General features: G+C 39.7%; 1 protein-coding gene across 3 annotated transcripts in view; it reads right to left on the bottom strand.

Moving 5' to 3' along the window:
* Positions 1–20,511, bottom strand: part of ACSS2 (acyl-CoA synthetase short chain family member 2) — a 44,638-nt gene extending 24,127 nt beyond the window's left edge. The window contains exons 1-2 of one of the 3 annotated variants that reach the window (XM_074347189.1): positions 20,169–20,511; positions 13,502–13,697 (exon numbers count right to left, since the gene is read on the bottom strand). In XM_074347189.1, the coding sequence (XP_074203290.1) occupies positions 13,502–13,697; positions 20,169–20,505 (533 nt within the window). In that variant the 5' untranslated portion in view covers positions 20,506–20,511. The remainder of the gene's footprint in view (positions 1–13,501; positions 13,698–20,168) is intronic. The other 2 variants (XM_010960827.3, XM_010960828.3) reach the window with 2 other exon arrangements.
* Between the last annotated feature and the right edge of the window lie 3,135 nt (positions 20,512–23,646).

Here is a 23,646-nt window from a genome sequence, read left to right as displayed (position 1 = left end):
CTCAGGCAAGGAAGCCCACATAGGTCTACATTCACAGTCCTTGGCAGTGCTCAAGTGTCAAAGGAACACTTGTATATCCATTTGCCCTAGAGACATGTCCCCAACTCTCCTAGAAATAAGGGAAACATTTGTCCCCATCATTTCCTTCCTAAATAAAATTCCAGCTCACAAGTAAAAACCTTGCCCCTACCAGGTTGTAAGCTCCATGAGAATAAGGACCAGATTTCTCTTGTTTATTGCTATATTCTATGCACCTATGCAGTACCTGACACATCTCCATAAAATTAATCATTTAAAACCTGCTGCTAGAAGCTAGTGGATAGTCCATGGAGAATGGCTATCCATAAGTTGCACCCTTACTTAACAGCATATACAAAAATTAACTCAAAATGGATCAAGGACGTAAATGTAAGAGCTAAAATAATAAAATTCAAAAGAAAAAAAATCTAAAAACAAGAAAAACCTGCTGCTAGAAGCAAATGGATTATCTATGGAACATGGCTATCCACACAAATAAAATTAGCTTTCTGTCAGTTTGGGTGTCACATTTGGATTCTCTGACTTAAAATAAATAAGACAAAACAGGAACAGACTCACAGATACAGAGAACAAACTAGTGTTACCATAGCGGAGAGAGGTGGGGGAAGGAGCAAAATAGGTGAAGGGGATTAAGAGGTACAAACTGCTAGATGTAAAATAAATAAGTTACAAGGATGTAATATTCAGCATAGGGAATATAGTCAATATTTTAAATAACTTTATATGGAGTTATACATAATCCATAAAAATATCAAATTACTATATTGTACACCTGAAACTAATGCAATATTGTAAGTCAGCTACACTTCAATTAAAAAAAAAGATAAGACAGTCATTCTCAAGAGTAGCTGAAACTAAAGTTCAACAAGAGACCTGTGTGACTACTCATTTGGATAGATTTCCATGTATTAAAATATCATGGTCAAAAAGAAACAAACACTAGTTTTAAAAATAAGCCTCTAGCCAAAAATTATACTCAGAAATTCAGGTGTTAATGTGCTAATGAAATACTTCCTGCAAGGACAACTCTATGTTGTATGTTCCAGGATGAACAGCTTCAGGGTCTTATTTTATTTAAATAAAGTAATGATTCTCCCAGCTAGTAAAACCATAAAGCTTTTAATAAATAGATCAGACCTTAGAAAGCTAGATGAAAGCTGTTCTCAAAGCCTTATATCCCAGCTGAAGCTCTCTCATTCCTGGGCAGGAATGCTATCATAACAGGGAAATTAATGGACAGGGAAAGAGCTCTGGATTAGAAGTCAGGAAAACTGGATTTTTAGGCAAGCTTCACTACTTCTCACAATGTGAGACTTTTTCCAAATTATTTCACTTCTCTGAGTCTCAGCTGCCTCAACTGTAAATGAGAGGAATATTCATTAAACGTGCTTTCTAGGTCTAAATTTTATTACTCATTCTGGCTAAGAGCAAAGAAGAGGATTAGAAAGTGAGAATTGGGAAAAGCTTCACAAAGAAGATGGCATTTCAAATGGTTCTTAAAGAATAAGCAGGATTTAGACTGGCCCATAAAAGGAGCAGAACAATTCAGGGAGATGGGAACAAGGTTGGTTTAGATGCAGGAGTGGAAAAAGACAGGCCCATCTATAGGCCAATGCCAATTCTAAATAGCATTTTCATCTATCAGTGGTGTCTTTTTATAAAGCTAAATTTATTTAACACAAAGGACTAAGCTTTGTGCTGTTATGTTTTGTCTATTATTATGCAGTTAAATTATCTTTATTTTTAATTTAATGATAGTGAAATAAGTTGATATTTGCAGTTTCAAAAATATCCTTACTTCATAAAATTTTACATTGGTAACTCTTTGGGGGGTCCCTGCTGAAATATTCATAAGATTTTTCATAAAATTCATAATTCATAAAATATTCATAAAATTTCAATCATTGGTATAAAATGAAAGATCAAACAATTCAATTTAGACCTTAAGCTGAATTTTGTAGGCTGTAAGATTGAAAAAGAACATCAAGGCCATGAAAGTCAAGAAAAGACTAAAGGAATATTCTAGATTGAAGAAGACTAAGAAGACATGACAATTACATATCACACGTGATTCTGAACTGATCCTTTTGCCATTAAGGACATTATTAGGACAACTGGCAAAGCTTCAATGGAATCTGAGGATTAGATGGTAGTGGTGTATTAGTATTGATTTCCTGATTTTGATAGCTTAATTATGGTTATATAGGAGAAAGTCTTGGAATATACGCTATTCTGGGTCTGCATTTTACCCTCAAATGGTTCAAGAAAAAAGTTCTTTGTATTGTACTTGCAACTTGTCTTTTTTCCTTTTTTTTTTTTTTAAAGTGTTGATCCTATTTTATTATCTGACTAGAAAATTGGACAATCCACCAGTCCAGGAGGGTTTGGATGAGCTTAAACTTCCTCCTCATCATTGCCAGCTTCAGCTCCACTCTGGCCCTTCTTGGTGTTCTTCCTCTTCATGAGGCCTCCTGGTAAGGAGAGTAGAGGGAGAAGATAGATGTGCTTCTGGGAGTCTAGACAGACAATGAAGGACCCGATGTTTACTACCTGCTTGTGGACCCTAATATGGTGCTGGTGAATCAGCACTCAGTCAGGGTGGATGGACTTGCCCAAGATAAGCTTGAAGACCTCTCAAAAAAAACTTTGATCTTTAGGTCTAGGGTATAATCCAGATTCACCTTGCCCTTGTGTAGCCCTTGGATGCAGATGAGTCACTGTAGCACGGTCTTGCTTTCAAATAGAGGTGTTTAGCAGCAGTTCCAGTTCCTGACCAGAGTAATGTTGACCTTCAGACCTCACATTTGTCCCAGAGCCCATATATGCTGATTAGCATCAGCTCTTGATCGAGGTGGGATTTCTTAAAGGGTCTCAGTAGGGTCATGTAGGTGTTGCTACAGACCCAGCTCCAGGCCACTGACACATTGGCTTCACTCTCCTGTCTGTACCAAAGCACAGGCCCCAGTAACTGAGAAAGAGCTGTGCTTATAATTTTCCATAAATTTAAGAATGTTTTAAAACTTTAAAGACTGATAATATAGACTAAAGAAGGTTAACATATATAGGGTTGCATATGCTTAGTTTAAATTTTATTCTGTAGATAAAGAAAAGCCAGAGTCTCTTAGATTAAAGGATCCTTCTCCACCTCAAAATTTTTTATGTACTAAAATTTCAAGCCACAGAGGACTAGAAATGGATGATCTTTGCCAGAGTGGCCACCCCAATGATCAGTGCCTACTGCTTGCCAAATCACAAAACGAAGGGAATAAGAGGCTAGACCTTACTTTCATAAGCTTAAGATCTTTAATTAGAGAGATCTAAACCACCCACCACCGAAGGCCAATCTTGGGAAACAGTGATCAAGGAGAACAAGAAAATGTAGGAGTAGGAAATCACCAAAGGAATGCAAAAGAAGTGTGAAAAACATGAAACACTTCTAGAAATGGTGGATTTTGAGCCAAGTTTGAGAAAAGAGGCTAAGTTCACCAGAGGAAAGAAGAACATTTTGGAAGGGATAGAAGTCATATATAGCTACCAGTCTTGAATCTCTATGCCTAACAATGCCCTTGCACATGTGTAGTATGTATGAATATTAGCACCAGCTCACATTAATATATATTTTCAGTGTGTTTTCTCATCTTTCATCTCAGCTAATCCTCATAGCAATTTTTTGAGTTTGGCAGTACAAGATTTGCTATCCCCATTTGAAAAGTCAGGAAACTGAGGCTCAAAATGGTGTTATCATTTGCTGAAGGTCATAAAGCAATGGTTAGGACCTCTGCTTGCAGATCCTCAGGCAGGCTTTTTGGTTGTTGGTGTTTCTTTGTTTTTTGTTTTTTAAGATACATATGATTGAGAGAGTTATCTTTTCAAAATATAACTCTGAGATGTCATACCTCTACTTGAAATTCTTCATCAGCTCCCTAGCGCTTGTCACAGCAGTAATTTTACATCTCTGTGTTTGAAACACAAATTCCTGATCCTTCCCCAAAGCTTCTCCTCCCAGTTTCTTCTCCAGCTCAACTAATAGAAATTCCATCTTTCCCAATGCTCAGACCAAAAAAAAAAAAAAAAAAAGAAAACACCTTTGAAATTTCTTGACTCCATTCTCTTATACTTATGATCAAGTTCATCAGCAAATTCTATTGGCTCTGCCTTTAAAATATTCCAAAATATCACCACTTTTCATAGCCTCTACTATTATCTCCATTATCATATATTGCCTGAACTGTTGTCAGTGCCCCCTTTCTGGTCTCTTTGTTATTGTCCTGTGCCTCCCATCCATTATTCTCAAGGTAGTATGCAGACTATATACAGAAGATATTCAGTAAAAAAAAAAAAAAAAGAAATTGTTTAATGAATGGATGAATGAGCACATCTCAGGTAAGGAAAGGATGTTATTTCTTTTAGGTTTGACCTTTAAATGTGTTTGGCCTTATAAATTATCATTGTAAACTGCGGTCAACATTTCTAAACCCTCTAAGAAAACTACTGGCTAGACAAGTGACAGATTGTCAAAGAAACTAACGCTGTGTCAGTAGAAGTATAACATCTACAAGAAAGAATGCAAGTGTTCTTCTGTCCAGAACTAATTACAACTGCTATGTGATCTAGCCAAGTCATCTCACTCTCAGAGCCTTAAGGTCCTCATCTGTCAAGTGTTGTTGTAAACCATACCCAAGTTCAAAAAAACAAGGGACTAATTATACAAGTACAATAGAGAGGAGACAAAGTTTATTATTAGAATAAATAGAAAAGTCTTAGGCATTATGGGAGACTGTAAATTGAGTAGTAGAATGTGGTTGTTGATAGGGCTAATGTGGTCTTAGATATATAAAGTCAGAGCAAAGAATGGTAATAATTCCCTATCCAAGGCAGACAACAGCTAGAGTACTTCATAAGTGATATTGCCCAACTAGAGTATTTCCACAGAAGACTGACATGGATGATGAAGGAGTTGTTCAAGAAACTGTATCATGCAAGGAACCTGAGAATGTAGACTCAGGAATAACTCATCCATAAAACAAGAACACTGGACTAGATCAGGAGTTTTCAAATTAAGCTTTGCAAATCCCTAGAGGTTCCACCTACATACCTCACAGAGACCACAGTGATAAGGTAAAGAAGCCAACAGAGTGTGGCTCTGGTCCTCTAATCTATGCTTCAACCAGATCAGCTCTGCTCTTACCTGTTTTAGGAGTTAGGCTTTGGCATAATGATAAAAATAGCTAACACACTGTTTGCCAAGCAGTAAGCCCTTTACACAGATTATTCCAATTATTCCTCACAAGAATTTGTGTAATAGGAACTGTTATTCTTCCCATTTTTCAGATGGGAAAACTGAGGTTTAAAGAGGTAAGACAACTTGCCCAACTAATAAGTGTTTGAGTAGGGATTGAGACCTGAGCATAGGAGCATAGAGCCTACTCCTGTTAATCACTAAACATATAATATTATATTTGAATAAAAGGATTCTAATGCTTTTTTTTGTTTTTTGTTTTTTTTAAATACTTTTATTGTGGTGTCTAATGCTTTTCTAAATTGAAAATTATTGAACTACAAGATCTTCTAGGCATCTTCTGGATTTAATTTTTTTTTTTTTTTGCAGGGGGTAGGTAATTAGGTTTATTTATTTACTTTTTCAGTGGAGGTACCAGGGATTGAACCCAGGTCCTCGTGCATGCTAAGCAGCCGCTCTGCCATTTGAGCTATACCCTCCCCCTGGCATCTTCTAGATTTAAATTTCTATAATTCTACATTTGGCCTGGAAAAGGGATATGATAACTACCCTCAAACCTGAAGGGAAGTCTTACGGAAAAAGAATGAGATTATTCTATGTGGCCCCAGAACATAGAACTAAGACCAAGGGAAGATGATAGAGTGGGGAGAAAGCTATAGAGAGGGACTATATCTAAGGACTTTGTAACAGAGCTGCCCAACAGTGGGATAGGTAGTGTGTAAATTCTATGGTCTTGGTAGTGTTCCAGAACCAGAATGATCATTTATGGGGATTGTTGCAGATGGAGATATTGGGGCTACAATTCCTGCTTTATACAGGAAGTGGACCTCAAAGTACTGGGACTGAGAGTCTCAAATTCTCACAGAGATTCAAGGTATCAGACACTAGGGATCATTACCAGTGACCAAACTCTCCCATACCAAATCCAGGCAAAGGGGGAAGGCCCATCCTCAGCTCCAAGCCTCCTGTATTTACTATTATAAATGTGAGGCTGCCCTAAGGCAAGAACCCATGCTCCCACCTAACTCCCTGCTATCTTTAAAGGATAAGATGCCAGAACTGGCTCCCCCACCCCACCCCAGCCTCTCCTAGCTGCCTTGCCACTGCAGTTTCCTACATTTGTATAGAAATTCTGAAGGTCAGTGCCAAAAGTAACTTTAGCAAGTAACCTGTTCACCCCTGACAGTTTATAGGTGAGATAAAAAAGGCTGAGAAAAAGGGCATTATCTAAAGACATTCTCTTCATTAAATATTTACTGAATACACTAGTATAAGAAGTCAGCCCAGACATAAACTCAGGTAGCTGACATGGAGCTTAGGACACTGAATCAGGCCTCAAGACAGTCTTACTGTTAAATATGTTAGTACATATAACAATATATCAATATATAACATACACTATTATTATTATAATGCATTTATTATTCATATCCCACCTGCTTCCAAAAAATGACTAGTGATTTGAACAAAACAGCCTATTTGCTCATTTTTACTTTATGGAGGGGCTCTTTAAGGCATCAAGGGTCATGAAAGTCAGGGAGAAGTGAGAGAAGAAAATTAGAGATCCATCTTAAACATGAAGTCCTCCAGCCCTCCTCCACAATCTGCCTGTCTGATTCAAGTGGAGAAAGACTGTTCCCAGCAATAGTTATTTCCCCACATATTAACTTAAAGTGTTAATGTTAAAAGTGCTTATCTTACCAGGCAAGGGGAGCAGACTCTTTCTCAGCCTCTTCACTCCAAACTTTCTAAAACCTTCCGTTTCTCTTACCACCTCAATAGAAGCCCAGCCTGCCTACTGAGTCACCAGAAAGTCACTACAGGTTGCAACATAACTTCTAAAAATGACTTTCTCTTCAGAAACAATCATAATATCCTGAAATATCAGTGCCAGAAGGGACATTGCTGAGTATCAGTAGTTCATCTCCCACCAATCACACAAAGGTAAGGCCCATGGAGTGGAAGAGAATTGTCTGAGGCCATCTTTTTTTTCAAATTAGTGTTTTTACTTAGCAAGTACAGTTGACCCTTGAACAACGTGGGAGTTAATCTGCATATAACTTATAGTTGCCCCTCCATATCCTTGATTTCTCTACATTTGCTGATTCAACCAACCACAGATCATGCAGTAATGTAGTACTTACTACTGAAAAATATCTGCATAGAAGTGGACCCATGCAGTTCAAATCCATGTTGTTTAAGGGTCAAATGGTATATTTTAACAAGTAAATACACTGTGTGAAACCAGTGGAGATATAGATGGAGGGCAAAAATGTCCCTCCCTTCCCTTATCACTGAAATGAACTCCAGGACATAGACCTAGATAATTAAAATTCCTTGGACATGAATGCTAGGACAATACACTCTAGGGCTCTGGCTTTCCATGTCACCTTGACAATCTTCTTGACCATGGGCTTATCTCACCTTCCCAACCATCCCCACTTTCTCAAATACACACACTCACATACCCTACCAGGATCTGGAAAGTTCTAAATATCACACTCCAGATTCATAATCAGGAATACACAGGGATCCTGAGAACAGAGCTTCTGTCCTAAGGTCACTCCTAAAGTCACCTACTTCTCAGAAACTCCAGTTTCTAAGGAAGGATTGAATAATAGTCTGAGCATGTGGAGAAAGAGAGCAGTGATTTCAGCTGAGGTTGAGGGATGAGATGGTGCGGAGGTAATGACAGCACAGATAGCCGAGAGCAAAAAGTGGAAGAAAAGGACTTTACCAAATTTCTTGGGCTTTGGAGATTAGGGTACTCTCCTGGAATAACCTAGAGAATAAGCAGCTCTTTCCAGCCTCTCTCCATAAAGACTTTAATTAATCCCCTAGTCTCCCACTGTTCCCCGGTATCCCTTTAACGAGCCAGCCTCCACTCCTTGAGCTACCTCTAATATTGCTCACTGATTCTCTCTATCTGAGTGACTATTCTGATAACTTTGTCACTGATTCTCTTCTCACACATATACACATAAATCCCCACTAACACCTCTATTTGCCATAATAGTGAGAAGAAAGTGCAAAAGAGGTTGAAATCAAAGCCTTGTTTAGATGGCAACTTTAGCCCTTGATCAGATGATTGTGCACCTCTGAAAGAGGTAAAATGTTATATAGACTAAGGGGACTCTTGAGTCTTCTTGCTTACTTTCTTTGCCTGTCTCCCCACTATCTACAGATCCAATTACCTATGTTGGTTTCTTCCCTCTAAATTAGTCTAAGATTTCATTGTTCCACTCCATTCCCATCATCAATATCCCAATTCAAGCATCTCTACCCCAAGTAACAAAACTGCCAGCTCTCTGGCTTTACAGTCCCACTTCCATATGAATCCAGATTAATCTTCTTAAGCCCAGCTGTGACCACATCATCCTTCTGCATAAAATATTTTCATAGGTCCCCAAAAATAGTCAAGATCTCTCATTCTTGGACCTCATCCACTATTAAAGACAACCTTGACTCCTCTCACTCCCCACACCCAATCCAAGTCACCAAACTCCATTGGCTCTTCACTCAAAATAGATACAGATTTTGACCTCTTCTAACCACCTTCAAGGTACTACTGAAGTCTAAATCACCAGCATTATTCACCTGGATTTCTTTAGTAGTCTCATTATTGGTCATCATGCTTCTACCCTTGCCCTTCTACAGTCTCTTCTCAACACAAAGGCAGATTCTAAATGTAAGTCAAATCATTTTCACTTCTATGTTCAAGACTGTCCAGTGGTTTCCCATTTCACTATGGATGAAAACCCAAAAATCTTTCAAGGTTCTACATAACCTGGTGTACCACTGACCTCAAGCTCTACTATTCTCTGTTTTTCTAGCTCAAACTACTTCAACTACACTAACTTCCTAGCTAATATTCAAACACACCAGGTAGCAGAATACTCTCACCTTAGGGCGTTTGCACTTGCTCTTCCATGTACTTGGAATATTTCTGTTTCCCAACCCAACTATGTGCATGGCACAATCCATTTCCGTCATGTTTCTGCTCAAATGTCACCGTTATCAGAGAGTGCTTCCCTTATCAAGCCCCACTCTGTTGTCATTTTCTTTTCCTTGCACTGCTTGGTATTTTTCTATAGCTTATCACTATCTGTCATATATTTATTGGTTTTTTTGTTTATTGTCTATCTCCTTAAGCTAGAGTATAACCTCCATGAGGTCAGGGAGTTTGTTCAGAATACTGCCTAGTACATAGTAAGTTCTTAATAAGTACTGAATGAATAAATTGTTCCCTGCATAAACCCTTTACTCTAGACAGACTTAGTCATCTCACCATCCCAATACAATAATAGTGGCGGCCGACATTTACTGAATGCCTTCAATGTGCCAGGAATTGGACACATGGATTTGTTATCCTTTTCAATCCTGTTTAATTGACAACTCCATGAGATAAAAGCTATTTTTATCCACATTTTACAGTTGAGAAAACTGAGGCTTAATGCGGTTAAGTAACTTGTACAAAATCATAAAGCTAGATAGCAGCAGAAACAAGACTCAAATTAGGTTAGTTTGACACCAAAACCCATTATCCTAATTTTTACTTATACTGCCTCCCTACAATGCTTTCTCCCTTCTATGAACTATCTGTGTAAGTGGCTCTGTGCAATTTGGCCTATAATTGCTTTCACGCTGTTTCATGTAGGCCTATTTGGTCTTCCCAAGCAGAATATAAACTCCATGAGACCAGGGTCTGAGCCATTTATAATGATAATACATTTATTTTACACTTTAAAACAAGTTAATTTAAAGTTAATTTTAATTAATTTAACTAACACGGCTGATTTCTCTTTTCACTTGTTACAGCCAAGTACTGCACAACTAGAATAATGAAGTATAGCTGACCTTTGAACAACACAGGGTTGAACTGCGGAATCCACTCATATGCAGATTTTTTTCAATCATAAACACTACAGTACTACACAATCCACTGTTGGCTGAATCTGTGGATGCGGTACCTCAGATACAGAGGTTACCAGAGGGCCAACTATAAATTTTATGCAGATTGGACTGTGCAAGGGTTTGCACTTGTAACCCCCAAGTTGTTCAAGTGTCCACTATAGTATCATATGGTAAAAAGAGTAGATGGCTAGGGGTGAGGATGTCTGGAGATTAGTCTCAGCTCTGTCTCCAAGCAGGTTTATTACCCTTCAGCAAATCACTTAGCTTCTCTGACCCTTAATCTACATGTCTGTAGAGAGTTGGCCTAGATGGACTCTATAAACAGTCACTTCAAGTTCTAAAAATACTATTATTCCATGAATATTTACAATGTGTCAAGCCAAAAGTAAAAGGCCAAATTTTTCCTTAATATTATTCTATTTTAGCTAATGGGAGTACTTTCCTAAGAGTACTATTTCCTTTGTAGATTATTTCAGTATGTGTATAAGACATGCCCTAAAACAAGAAATGAGCTACAAATGTGGTTTGCTAATGCCACTATAGCTATCTAAATGTCTAGCTTAAAAAGAAAGTCATATTATGGCTCCATAAGAAGTATACCAACTGAAGCAAATCACTGAAAAGATGTCATTTTTTAAAACATTAATAAAAATTAGAGCAGGAAGAAGGTAGGCTCCAAGACAAAGAACAAAGAGGAAAAGGAGGGCTTCATAGAATAAGTTATGTGACAGAGAGTCTGAAAAATATTGAGTATATGATAAAGACAAATAGTACAAGAAAAATGGCAGGTAATTTTTAACTTCAGAGAAAAGAAAAATCCGTACATAAAAGGAAATGCAATCATGATATATAACTCTTATACAAACATTGATTTTAAATTAACTATTAAACAGAGCTACAATTATACTGAGACGGGAAATAAGTTGGAGAAATATATAAGAACTGAATTCTCATCTATCATAAAAGGAAGTCAATACTTTTAAAAACACAGTAGCATAAGCATATCATTTTAAAACATGGAGGTAAAAAAGAGAAATAACCAAATATCTGGCATATTTGCACTTTACTCTTATAAAAAATGTGATTTATTTGTAGCTTGCTTTTGCGTTAATGTAAACTTAAGAGAACTGAATAATAATGGCCCATGTGGTACTTGTCTCCCAGTCTTCTTACTTCTGTACCATAACACCTAACATAGGACTAAGTAACCAATATCTTAAAAAATTCTTGTTGGTTAAGTGACCAATGTTAAAAATGGAGTGAAAATGTCTTGTTATAGAGTTACAGAATTTTGCACTAGAAGTAAATGTAGAGATGATATAATCTAGTGCTTCCCAAATTGGTGTTCCATGGAATACTGCTTCTTGTGATGTTAATAACGTGCTGCAAAAAGTGTTTGGGGCTCAAATAAACTTTGGAAATCCCATGTTAAAATTAACCAGGTGTTTTTACTGTAAGGACTTCTTGGAATTTACTATGTATAATATATATTGGTTATCTCACAAAGGTAATGTATTATGTATTATTCCTCAGACTCATTTGTTTCATGAATTATGAAGCTCCTGCTAATATCTCTAGTAATTAGTGGTTCCTAGAACATCCTTTGGAAAACACTGATCTAATCTACTCTCCTTCATTTTACAAATGTGGAAGGACAGGCTCTGTTCAGGTATGGATGGTAGGGGAACTAGAAAGAAGGGCTTCAGGATTCTGGAACAATCTCCAGTGACTGAACAACTCTGGCCTGTGCTTTTTCATTCTTTCATCATGCATCCAAATTATTTCAAACCAGGGAACAAATTTAGACAAAAGGTCCTCTGCAGACCTTTAAAGGTTTTCTGATCCCTAAGGAACCTAGGAGGTTCAAGTGTCAGCTGGAGTTCAAGCATAAAGTCCCAGGGAAAGAGCTAAAGAAGGTCTCCTTTCATAGACAGACTATGATTTTCAGGAGCAAAGTGACCCCAAATCATGCAATGGTAATGTGATAATAGACGACTCATATTTGTACAGTGTTTTCCAATAAACAAATAAATGCTTTTACAACATCATCTTGATTCTCATAACAATCTAATAAGAAAGACAAGGGTGGAATTATTGTCCCCATTTTATGGATGAGGAAACTGACTCTCAGAGAATTAAATGTCTTGCCTATGGTTACACAGCAAGTGAATGGCAGAGTTGGAATGAGAACCTGAATTTCATGTATCTCAGGTTAGCACTTTTCACAATACGTGACACAAACTGGGCAGATTTTTGCTAAGTACCAATTTAACTCTTCCATGAAAGATCCAAACTGCTCCTATTGTCTCGCTTTAAAAGAAATAGATCAGTTCTTAAAGTGCTCATGGTTGGTGGCACAATCAGCACCTCAATAACTGGAACTTCAAGGTCCTATTTTAGGTTCAGCTTAGTAATATCTCCTATAAGCTGTAATGCTAAGAGGAAGGGGTCTTAGACAGTTCCCAATGGGGAGGTAGCATGGCCTAGTGTTAAAAGCAAGGAGTCAGACAGACTTCGGTTTGAATCCAGACTGTACTCCCCCTGTGACCTTATTCACTATGAAGCACAGATGGGTGTTTCATTTCTTCAACTATAAAATGGAGCCCAGAATACCTATTTTGCAAAGCTGTTGAGATGCTAATATAAGAAATTAGAAGGATAGTATAGTGTTATGGCTAACAGTATAAACTCTGGAAGTGTACTACATGGGTTTGAATCTCAGCCCTGCTTCTTACTAGTGGTATGACTTCAAATAAGTCATTTATTTACATTTCAGAATTTCAGTTTTCACATATGTAAAATGAGGAAAATAAATAACGTATTCTTAGTTGCTGTGACTATCAAATGAAGTATTTGTTAAGCACTTGAGCATAGTATCTGGCATATAGCTCAATCAATGATAATGATGATAATAGTGGTGGTGGTAATGAAAAACCCAATATCCATTTTTCTCTCAAAGCAAGAATGAGAAAGAAAGCTACTCAGTCCTGTTTGTTTCCATTTACCCTCTCACCTTGCTCCTCTCCAAATAAAGTTGAGAACACTAGACTAGAAATCAGGACAGTTGGCTTTGAATGTCACTTCTGTCACATACTAGTTATGTAATTTTAAGGAAGTCATATTAACTTCCTTGAGGTATTTTTCCTTACTTGAAACATTAAGTTAACAATACTTTGCTTATTCTTCTGGGTTGTGGTAAGCATCAAGTGAATCCATGGATTTTTAAGGTACTTTGTGAACTATGAAACACTACATTAATGTGAGGGGTGACTTTTTATCTGCCACAGGCTATAAAATAGATATTTTTACCAGTAAAAAGCAACTTTATCACCAAGTTTTTTCTCATGGACAATTCGATCCAGCACGTTGTAGCAGATGTTGGTAGTTGCTCCTTTCATCCACTCAATAAAGATTTTCCCTTTAGTCACATCAAAGTTGTACTGGAGGAATGGACCAGGACATGAGGTCTTCCAGTAAAATTCCTTGGCAATGTCTCCCCAGAATTCTGCAACAGAAAAGGAAGCCCAGACATCCTCAGCTTCTCAGACATATTTATCTTAGATGGCTTACCAATCTATGCACAGGACCAAGTCACAAGCTCTCTGCCCTGTACTCTAGGACTTACCACCTGGGTCCCTTCTCTACCTATCTAATCTTAACACTCACCACTCTCCTAAACCAACTTCTATTCCCATGAGCTGAATCTTGACTCAAATTTTTTCCCTCCCTCCTGTGAATGAAAAATGTTGCCTGTCATATCAGTAAACAAAGGATGTTGCAGCTCTCAGCCACTGCAGCCACCCACAACAGTGCACCCAGAAAGAACAGGATACTGGCCCTAGATAGCTAAGGCATATCAAAGGAATGATTTCAATGAGCCTAGACTCCAGTATCTTCACATATATAGAAAAGCGTTAAATTCCTTGAGATACCTGGTTTCTTTAATTAACAGTAATCTTTTGATATTCCAACTTACCTGGTCTTTGTTGCAAAAACTCCTATATATCCTGGCTCCTCCCTTACCTCTTCAGAGCAGTCATTCAGAGCTATTGAGAGGCTGCCTCCTGGGCTTGAAGTCCTCAGGAAGTCAGGCAAATAAAACATAATTTCCCAACTTTTAGGTTGTGCATTATTTTTCAGTAGACACTCCTCAAAATTGCCACTCCTTTATTCACCATCTATTCAAACTGTGGTTACCTAGTGCCTATCACAATGCCTAGCACACTGTAGTCAATCAGTAACTTTTAAAATGAATTAATTAGTGAAAGGAAGAAATTCTTTACCTACAGAGCCTTCCATGACATTGGAAGGCTTAATTTGTTCATTCGCTCTCAGCAATTATTTAATGAGCATCTCTTTCTCCTATTACTACTTACCCAAGTGTTGCTTGCTTTGTGCCAGATGTTGCTTTAAGCTCTTTAAATGTATTATCTCATTTAGTTCTTACTATAACCCTAAGAGGTAGGCTTTTTTTTCATTCTTATTTTATTGATATGAAAATCAAGTTAAGTAATTTGCCCAAGGTTATACATTAACTAAGTCAAGATTTGAACTGCCTTGAGGAAGACATTTCTGCTAAAATCTGAAAGATGAAAGTTTTTCTCCACACTTCCACCAGGAAAGACATTACTATGGGACAGAAAAGAACTAAGGGTATATGTTAGGAGGAACTCCCTCAGTCTAAAGCAATGAGAATAAGAGAAAGACTAGCAGGAATTGATGTATAAACTGGGCAGATCACACAATCCTTCTGGGCATAAGGAATTTGGTATTTACCCTAAGAGCAATGGAAAGCCATTGCAGGATTTTAATCAGGAGAGGGACATGATCAGATTTACAATCTTGAAATATTGCCTGGCTACTCTGGAGAAAAGGTAGTCAATAGGTTAAACATTAGATTGTAGAACACCTAAGATAATCTCAGTACTGGATCAGGAGCTAGAGGGGAGAGAGACACAGAATCATAACAATGGAAGGAACTTTAGAAGTTATCAACCCCTCATTTTACTGATAAAAAACCACATTTATAAAGGGAAAGTGACTTGCTCTCATGGTTACATGATTTATTTTACACAATCTGGTTAGAGAGGTAAGACTATACATAAAATATTTTTGAATGTACAAGACAGAATATAATTGAAAGCTAAATCATATGGTGTACAACTTGCAATGAATTAAATAAATTCAAATTAAATCAACCCCAAGGTACCATTATATACCTATAAAACTAGCAAAGACTAAAAAAAAAAGAAGAAAAAAATGAAGTCTAATGCCTAAGTGGGCCTAGAAAACAGATACTCTTATATGATGATAGTCTTGTAAGAAACTGGCACAATCTTACTGAACAGCAGGTCAGTGCCTGACAAGAGCCATAAAATTTTTTATATCTTCTCATCTGCTAACTTAACTTTGGAGAACACAGTCTAAGAAAATAATACCAAAGGAAAATAAGTGATTAATAAAGAGATGTTTATACTAACACTATTTATAATGGTGAAACTGGAAACAACCCAAAAGCCCAACAATCAAAAAACTGATTAAAACTAGTAATACTAGTAGTGATACAATAAAATACTAAATGGACATTAAAGACAGCAAATGGGAACTGGCATTTTAGTAAATGCCATTAATGTCCAAGTATTGGGCTAATCTCGTTTAATCTTTATACGGCCTTATGAAGTATACATTAATTATCCTAATTTATAGATGTGAAAATTGAAGCCCAGGAAACATAGGAAACTTTCCCAAGCATCACACAGCTAAAAGTAAGAATACAAAATCAGACCGACCCTAAAGTCCATGTTGTTACAACTACATTGAGTATATACATGTGTATACTCAAAAAAATGTTTTTATTAAAGTATAGTCAATGTACACTGTTGTATTAATTTCTGGTGTACAGCATATGATTCATTTATACACACACATATATATATCTCCCTTTTCATATTCTTTTTCATTATAGGCTATTACAAGGTATTGAATATAGTTCCCTGTACTCCACACTAGAACCTTATAAACAATAGTTTATCTATTTTATATATAGTACTTAGTATCTGCAAATCCCAAGCTCCCAGTTTACCCCTCCCCACCCCCTTTATCCCTGGTAACCACAAGTTTGTTTTCTATGTCTGTGAGTCCATCTCTGTTTTGTAAATAATTTCATTTATGTCCTTTTTTAAAAGATTCCACATATAAGTGATATCATATGGTATTTTTCTTTCTCTTTCTGGCTTATTTCACTTAGTATGATGATCTCCAAGTCCATCCATGTAGCTGCAAATGGCATTATTTTATTTTTTTATGGCTGAGTAGTATTTCTGTGTGTGTGTACCACCTCTTCTGTATGTAATAATCTGTCGATGGACATCTAGGTTGCTTCCATATCTTAGCTATTGTAAATAGTGCTGCTATGAACACTGGGGTGTGTGTATCTTTTCAAATTAGAGTTTCCTCCAGATATATTCCCAGGAATGGGATTGCTGGATCATAAGGTAAGCCTATTTTCAGTTTTTTAAGGGATCTCCATATTGTTTTCCAGAATGGATGCACCAAACTACATTCCCACCAACAGTGTAAGAGAGTTCCCTTTTATCCACATTCTCTCCAGCATTTGTTATTTGTGGACTTTTTAATGATGGCCATTCTGACTGGTGTGAGGTGATACCCCACTGTAGTTTTGATTTGCATTTCTCTGATAATTAGCAATACTGACAATTTTTTCATATGCCTATTGGCCATTTGTATGTCTTCACTGGAGAAATATTTTTAAGTGACAGTAGTAGATATAGATTATGTAAAACTGTTTATAAACCACATTTATGTTCATCAACAGGAATGAAGAAAACTGAGTTTTATGATCACTTAGTTTTTGTTTTTGTTTTTTTCTGGTGGAGCTGTTGAACTCTGGATGTTTCTTTGGCACACAATCTGACTACTGAAGAAGTTTAGAAGAAGAAAAGATGAACATGGACTGGGATAATCAGGAAAAGCTCTGTGGAATTGGTGGGACTTGACTAGATAGAGAGAACAGAAGAAATGGGCAAAGAGAAGAGATACGGACTTCTGTTTATCTAGTATGTCAACAAGAATGACCTGTGTAGAATGAGGGAGGGGTATATGGTACAAAGTAGTGGGAGAGAGGGATCCAGAGTTAGAGTGGGCTAGTTATCCAGAAACCTTGAAAGAAAGGCAGAGTTTTAATTTGAAACTGTAGGAAATATGGAACTACTGAACGTTTTTGAAATGGCATATGAAAGCAATGTTTCCAGAATATCAATCTAATAGTGTTTTTAGGTAAATCTACCAGGAACATTGGAGATGAGGGAGACTAGGGGAGAGAACCAATTAGGAAGTTGCTTCCTTGAATTAAAAGGGTCTATGGGAATGGAAGAAAAGATAATCTGAGAGACACTCTGAAAGAATATTTGACAAAATTTGGTGAAAGACAAACTATGAGATCAGAGAAGAAGAACAATATAGTTATTGGGAATATAGGTTCTGCAATCAAGACTACCTTGGTTCAAATCTCAATTTAATTAATCTCTCTAAGCTTCAGTTTCCTTCTCCATAAAATGGGGATAACAGTCTCTATAGCAAATCAAACAGAATTTGTGCTTAGTAAGTAGTAAGCAATCTATAAATAAATAAGATATATGGATAGACAAGATTTTGGGTAGTGCCATTAACAGGGATTAGAAAATTAGGGAGGAAAGCAGGTTTGGGAAGGAAAATTGGTAAATCCGAGTCAGTCATGTTAAATACGGTATAACATCAAAGTGTGTGAATAAAATGGTCTACAGGCCTATGAAATTTGGGACTAGACCGTAAGTCAGATCCCAGATATAGGCATTATAGTGATAGTAATAGCTCATCCCTGGGGAGAAGATATTTGGAAATCATATATTGAATAAGGGGTTAATATTCAAAATATATAAAGAACTCATACAACAGCAAAAAATAAATAAACAACCCAATTAAATTAACAGAGGTGCTAAATAGACTTTTCAAAGACATACAGATGGCCAACAGGCACATGAAAAGATGTTCAATATCACTAATTATTAGGGAAATGCAAATCAAAACCATAGAGAGATATCACCTCACATCCGTTTCAATGGTTATTATCAAAAAGGCAATAAATAACAAGTTGGAGAGGATGTGGAGAGGAGGCAACTCTCATGCATTGTTGGTAGGAATGTATATTGGTGCAGTCACTTCAAAGTATGGTGATTCCTCAAAGAATTAAGAATAGAACTATTATATGATCCAGCAATTCCTCTTCTGAGTACTTTTCTGAAGAAAACAGAAATACTATTTTGAAAAGATACATGCACTCCTATGCTCATTGTAGCATTACGTACAATAAAAAGCAACATATGGTAGCAACCTAAGTGTCCATCCATAGATGAATGATAAAGATGTGGTATGTATAGATTTATACATATATGGCTATATGAATATTAATCATAAAAAATAAAATCTTGCCATTTCAAAAACCGTATGATATCATTCAGATGTAGAATGTTAAAAAACCAACCAAACAAAACGAAATAAATGAGCAAACCAAACTAAACAAAAAAACACATGCAGACACAGAGAACAGATTAGTGGTTACCAGAGGGGAGCCAGGGTGGGTGAAATGAGTAAATGGAGGCAACCATATGGTAATGGATGGAAACTAAATTTTTTGTGGTGATCATGCTGTAGTGTATACAGAAGTAGAAACAGAACGCTGTACACAGGGAACTAATATACTGTTACCTCAATTAAATAAAATAGCTCATTGCTGGAAACAGATGGACTCATAACAGGAGAAAATATAGAGGGGGAGGAGAAGTGAAAAGAGGTCTGAGGACTAAACTTGGACACTGCCTGAAGCATTTAACCCCCTTCCACTTGATTCAATCCTATCTTGCATTACTCAATAATTGTTTCATCCACATTGTTCTGTTATCAAACTAACGGCCATTTATTGAATGCCTGCTGTGCATCAGACACTCTATAATGCCCAATTTACTTATTACTCATTTTAGCCCTCAAACCAACCTGTGAGGCAAGATTATTACCCCTATCTTATAGATAAAGAAAAGGAATTTCAGACAGGTTTTTAAATCTGCCTCACACGGTAAATGAGTGGTAGAGCCAGGATCTAAATCTAAATTGTTCTGGGTTTGATTCAGTGGCCCATACTCGTCCCACTGCCAAACCTCAGGCTGCATCGGGTTGCAGGTACAGTTGTGACGGGTTACCCAATCTAAGAGCAAAGATGGGGAATTTTCCTCACACATTCTTAAAGACATAGAAGCATCTATCAGAATCTGAGTTATTACAATCCCAGTCCTAACGTTTTAAAGAGGCAACATTTTAGTGACTTGTTCAGTCTTATATCTTCTATTGGGATTTCTGAAATACTAAAAATAGATCTGGGTCTCCATTACTAATTAGGGGACCCCCGGATGGGCACTAGACGGGTTACTGCCCCTCAGCAGGGGAGACTAATCCACGGGTAAAAGGTGTCCGGAGGCAATCACTGAACTGGTGTGAAAGGCGGCAAAGAAAGTTCTTCTGGCCCTCTCCCCTCAAGGCGGCCCCTCGCCCCTCAGAACCCGTCTTTTCACCTGAGAAACTCTCCTCTTCTTAGACACTTGCACTCTCCTCACAGAACCCCCAAGCCGCCAAGGAACTCCCCAAGTCCTAGGGAACCCTCTTTTCCTCACAGAACCTTCCTTCTCTTCAGAGAACCCCCCTCTCCTCCCGGAACCCCCTTTCCATCTCCTCCAAGAACTGCAATTCTTCCCTCACAAAACCTCTATCTCCCTTCAACTTCCCAAGGGAACCCCATTCCCCCACGGAACCCCTATCTCCTCACGGAACCTCCATTTCCCCACAGAACGCCCCCAATTCCTCACTCCCCTGTGAACCCCCACTTCTCTGCTCCCTGACGTCCCTCAGGCCCTCCCGGGCCCAGCCTCACCTCGAGGCTCCTCCACCGAGCGCCGGTGCAGCTCGCGGTAGCGCTGCAGCGAGGGGACGTGCGCGGAACGGCTGACCTCGGGCGGCGGAGACCAACTCCGCGCCTGGCTCCGGGCTCCAGGCTCCTCCCGGGTCCCGCTCCGGCTCCCGCTGTCGTTCCGGCCCCGCTCCTCGGGAAGCCCCATCGCCTCAAGTTCCGAGCACCCTAGCGGCCGCGGGTGCCCAAGCGCGGAAAACAGGCCGACGGAGGGGCGGGGCCTTAAGTGAAGGGGAGGGGCCCGTGGCGGGGCGGGGCTTAGGCAGCTGGCGGGGTGGGAGGTCCGGAGGAGCGGAGCCATGCCTGGCGGAGGTGGAACCACGGCTGGAGAAGAAACCGATAGGGAAAAGTCGAGCATTGCTTGGGAGATAAGGGCGGAGCTGGTTTGCCGAAGGAGTGGGGCCGTAGAGTGAACGCAGAAGGGGCGGGGCCGGGCGTGACAGGAGAGAGGGTCGGCCCATGGAGTGACCGGGAGTGGCGAGGCTGTATGTGACAGGAGAGGAGGCAGGACCATGGAGTGCCCGGGGTGGTGTCTTGAATTACTGACGAGGAGTTGGGTGAGGGCGGGGCTCGAGCGGGGAAGAGCTGGGCTAAAGAGCGGAGTTGGGTCGGGCCCATCATGGAGCCGCCCCGTGGTCTGATTGCACAAACCTGTCACCCCACCGAGTTGAGCAGCCAGGTGGAGTAAGGTCCTTTCCGGGAGACAGCCTTCCTCTCTGGAAACTATCTCCCACTCTGAGTAAACTCAGATTTCTCCCACCCCAGAGGATAAGTCTTTACTTTCCCTGCCTCCACAAATTTCCATCCAGACCTAAAGTGCAAAGACTCATTAAGTAAAGACTAGGAGGTGACTTCAGGCCTTTGCTAATAAACTCATTCCTCATTGCACACATGGTAAACTCGGGGAAAGGGAAGAATTTGCACAAGGTCACAGAGAAAGCAACGACCAAGTTAGGGCCAAACCTAGGTCTCCCGACTCCAGGTCTTTTTGCTGCCTTATTTGGCTGAAGCTAAGGCTTTGAGATACCAAAGTCTATGCAAATAGAAGGAATCGTTTACACCCTTCTTTCCTTCCCTGTCTCTTTATTTCACCAGGATATCCTTCCTCTGCCACACCTGGGCTCAAATTCCTCTGGCTTCCCTCTATGCCTTCTACTCCAGAAAAGAGAGGCCAGCCAGGACCTTCCATCATCTCACTCACCACTAAGAAGGGCCTACCCTACCTATCAGTTCACAGAATGGCTGTCAAGGCAGAAAGGATCCTTAAATATATGACTCCAAGAGTGAGTCTGAGGTCCAAAGCAGGCAGCTCCCACTTCCTGAAGCTTACACAGACCCCATCTGGCCCAGCCTCCCTTCCCACCTGCTCCCTTGTTCTTTGTTCAGATAATCACAAGCCCAGCACACCCTAAACTGAGTAAACAAAAAATAAAACAAAACAAAACGTTTCCATGGTCAGACCTATGATCAGAGCCTACCTAATTCTGAAGGGAGGGTATCAGAGCTCACTGAAGGGATACAGACCTCATGGAGTGGACATGGATCCCACGGAGGAGACAGATAACTCATCGAGGAGGCATTAACTGCACTTAAGGGGCACACACTTCACTGAAGGTACATGGACTCCATTAAGGGAGCACAGATCTTACTGAGGAATCTCAGATTTCACTGAAGGGCTATGGACCCTGCTAATAGGACATGAATGGCATTGAAGGCCACTGACCCTACTGAGAGGACACAGGCTTCCTCCTAAGATATAGACTTTCTGAAGAAACAGACTCCATTGAGAGGATTCAACTCCACTGAACGGCCTCTTACTACACAGAAGGAATGCACACCACTGACAGGGGGCACAGACCTCATTTAGTGAGGACAGGCCCTACTTGGGGGGATCAGACTTCACTGAAGCATAATAAGCCCTAGGGACCTCACTCAGGAGATATGAACCTCTCTGTGAGCAGGACAGCACATGAAATGGCACACAGTCCTAGTATAAACAGTCATCTTCCCATCCCACATGCACAGCTCAGGGCAACCTTTTCCCTCTCCCCACTCCTCAACTCTTCTCCCAAGCCCTAGAGCTGTTCCCAGCACACTTCCTGCCCCCTCCTGTCTACAGATGGTACTGCAAACGCTGGGCCTGTAATAGATTTTCAAGCAGTCCAGATAATCTCTGAGCCAGGAGCCTGTGGTTGGGGAAGGAGGGGATGTGTGGCCAGGGGCTTGACCAGCCCCCTCCCTCTGCTTGTGGACTGTAAAATGGAAGTTTGGACGAGAGGTCTTATAATAGATGGAATCAGCACCCCATCGTTGGAGATGGAGTAGTAGTGCAAGATATGGTATAATTGGCATTCCTCAGAGTGGGAAGAGAATGGACCAGGTTAGACGAGATGAGAATCCACGAGATTAAGGAAACAATAATGATAATAATAATTATGGTATTTATTAAGTGTCAAAACCTATATTAAACACTTTCCAGATGTTATTTAGTCCTCACAACCTAGAGATGGATACTGTTATTCTCTCCATTTTACAGGTGAGGAAACAGATACTCGAGGAGTTTGTTTTGCCCAGTTTGTAGACTGTAGCACAGGGAACAGAACCTAGACTAGAACCTAGAACAAATACCTAGACTAAAGAGATTCATTACCCACACTTTTTATCCTCCCCTACCCCAACCCACTCCTGCCATACCACCACCGCCATTATTTCTTTCTCAAAGTGTCCTTTTCCAGAAGCACATCAAAAAATCTTTAAATGATGGTAAATTTTCAGGTTCCAGAGACCCCATTCCAGCCTACTAAGTCATGATCTCTACAGTGGAATCTAGGGATACGCATTTAAAGATCCTAACACACACTCAAGTTTGGGCTTACTGTCCTATGCTGATAGTTAAGGGATCCCAGAAGGGATTGTGATTGAAAGAGGAGTCTGAAAAATGTCAGAGGTCCAAGGAGGGATCTGACGTCCGAGGAGAGAAGTCCAAGGAGGGGTCTCTAAATGAAGCAGTCTGTGGATGAAGCAGGGGCTGGGGCTGGGGGTGAAGGCAGAGTCTGAAGTTGAAAGAGGGGTCTGGGGTCGGAGGATAAGGATCTTGGAGTCCAAGGAGGGGTCTGGGGTTGGAAGAATTTGGCATTAGAGACAGGATCTGGAGTCGAGGAGAGGTCTGCTGTCAGTGGAAGGGCCTGCGAGCTGAGGAGGGAGCCTGGAGTCTCAGAAGAATTCTAGCTCAAACTGGAAAGAGGAAGGGGTTTGGTCCCTGGGCTTCGTAGGGTGCCCTGAGCCACTAAGGTCACGCTTACCTTGGGGATCTTCCCTCTGGACCCCACACTGAGCGACCCAGACCTGCCCTCCAGGCACTCCATCCACACTCACATCCACACCTGCGCGCTCAATGCAAGCTGACAGCGTTAAGCAGGAGGGGGCAAGTCAAACCCCAACA

Source organism: Camelus bactrianus, chromosome 19 (assembly GCF_048773025.1).
Source record: "Camelus bactrianus isolate YW-2024 breed Bactrian camel chromosome 19, ASM4877302v1, whole genome shotgun sequence".
Classification (NCBI taxonomy): Eukaryota; Metazoa; Chordata; class Mammalia; order Artiodactyla; family Camelidae; genus Camelus; species Camelus bactrianus.
This window is presented reverse-complemented; position numbering and strand designations above follow the sequence as displayed.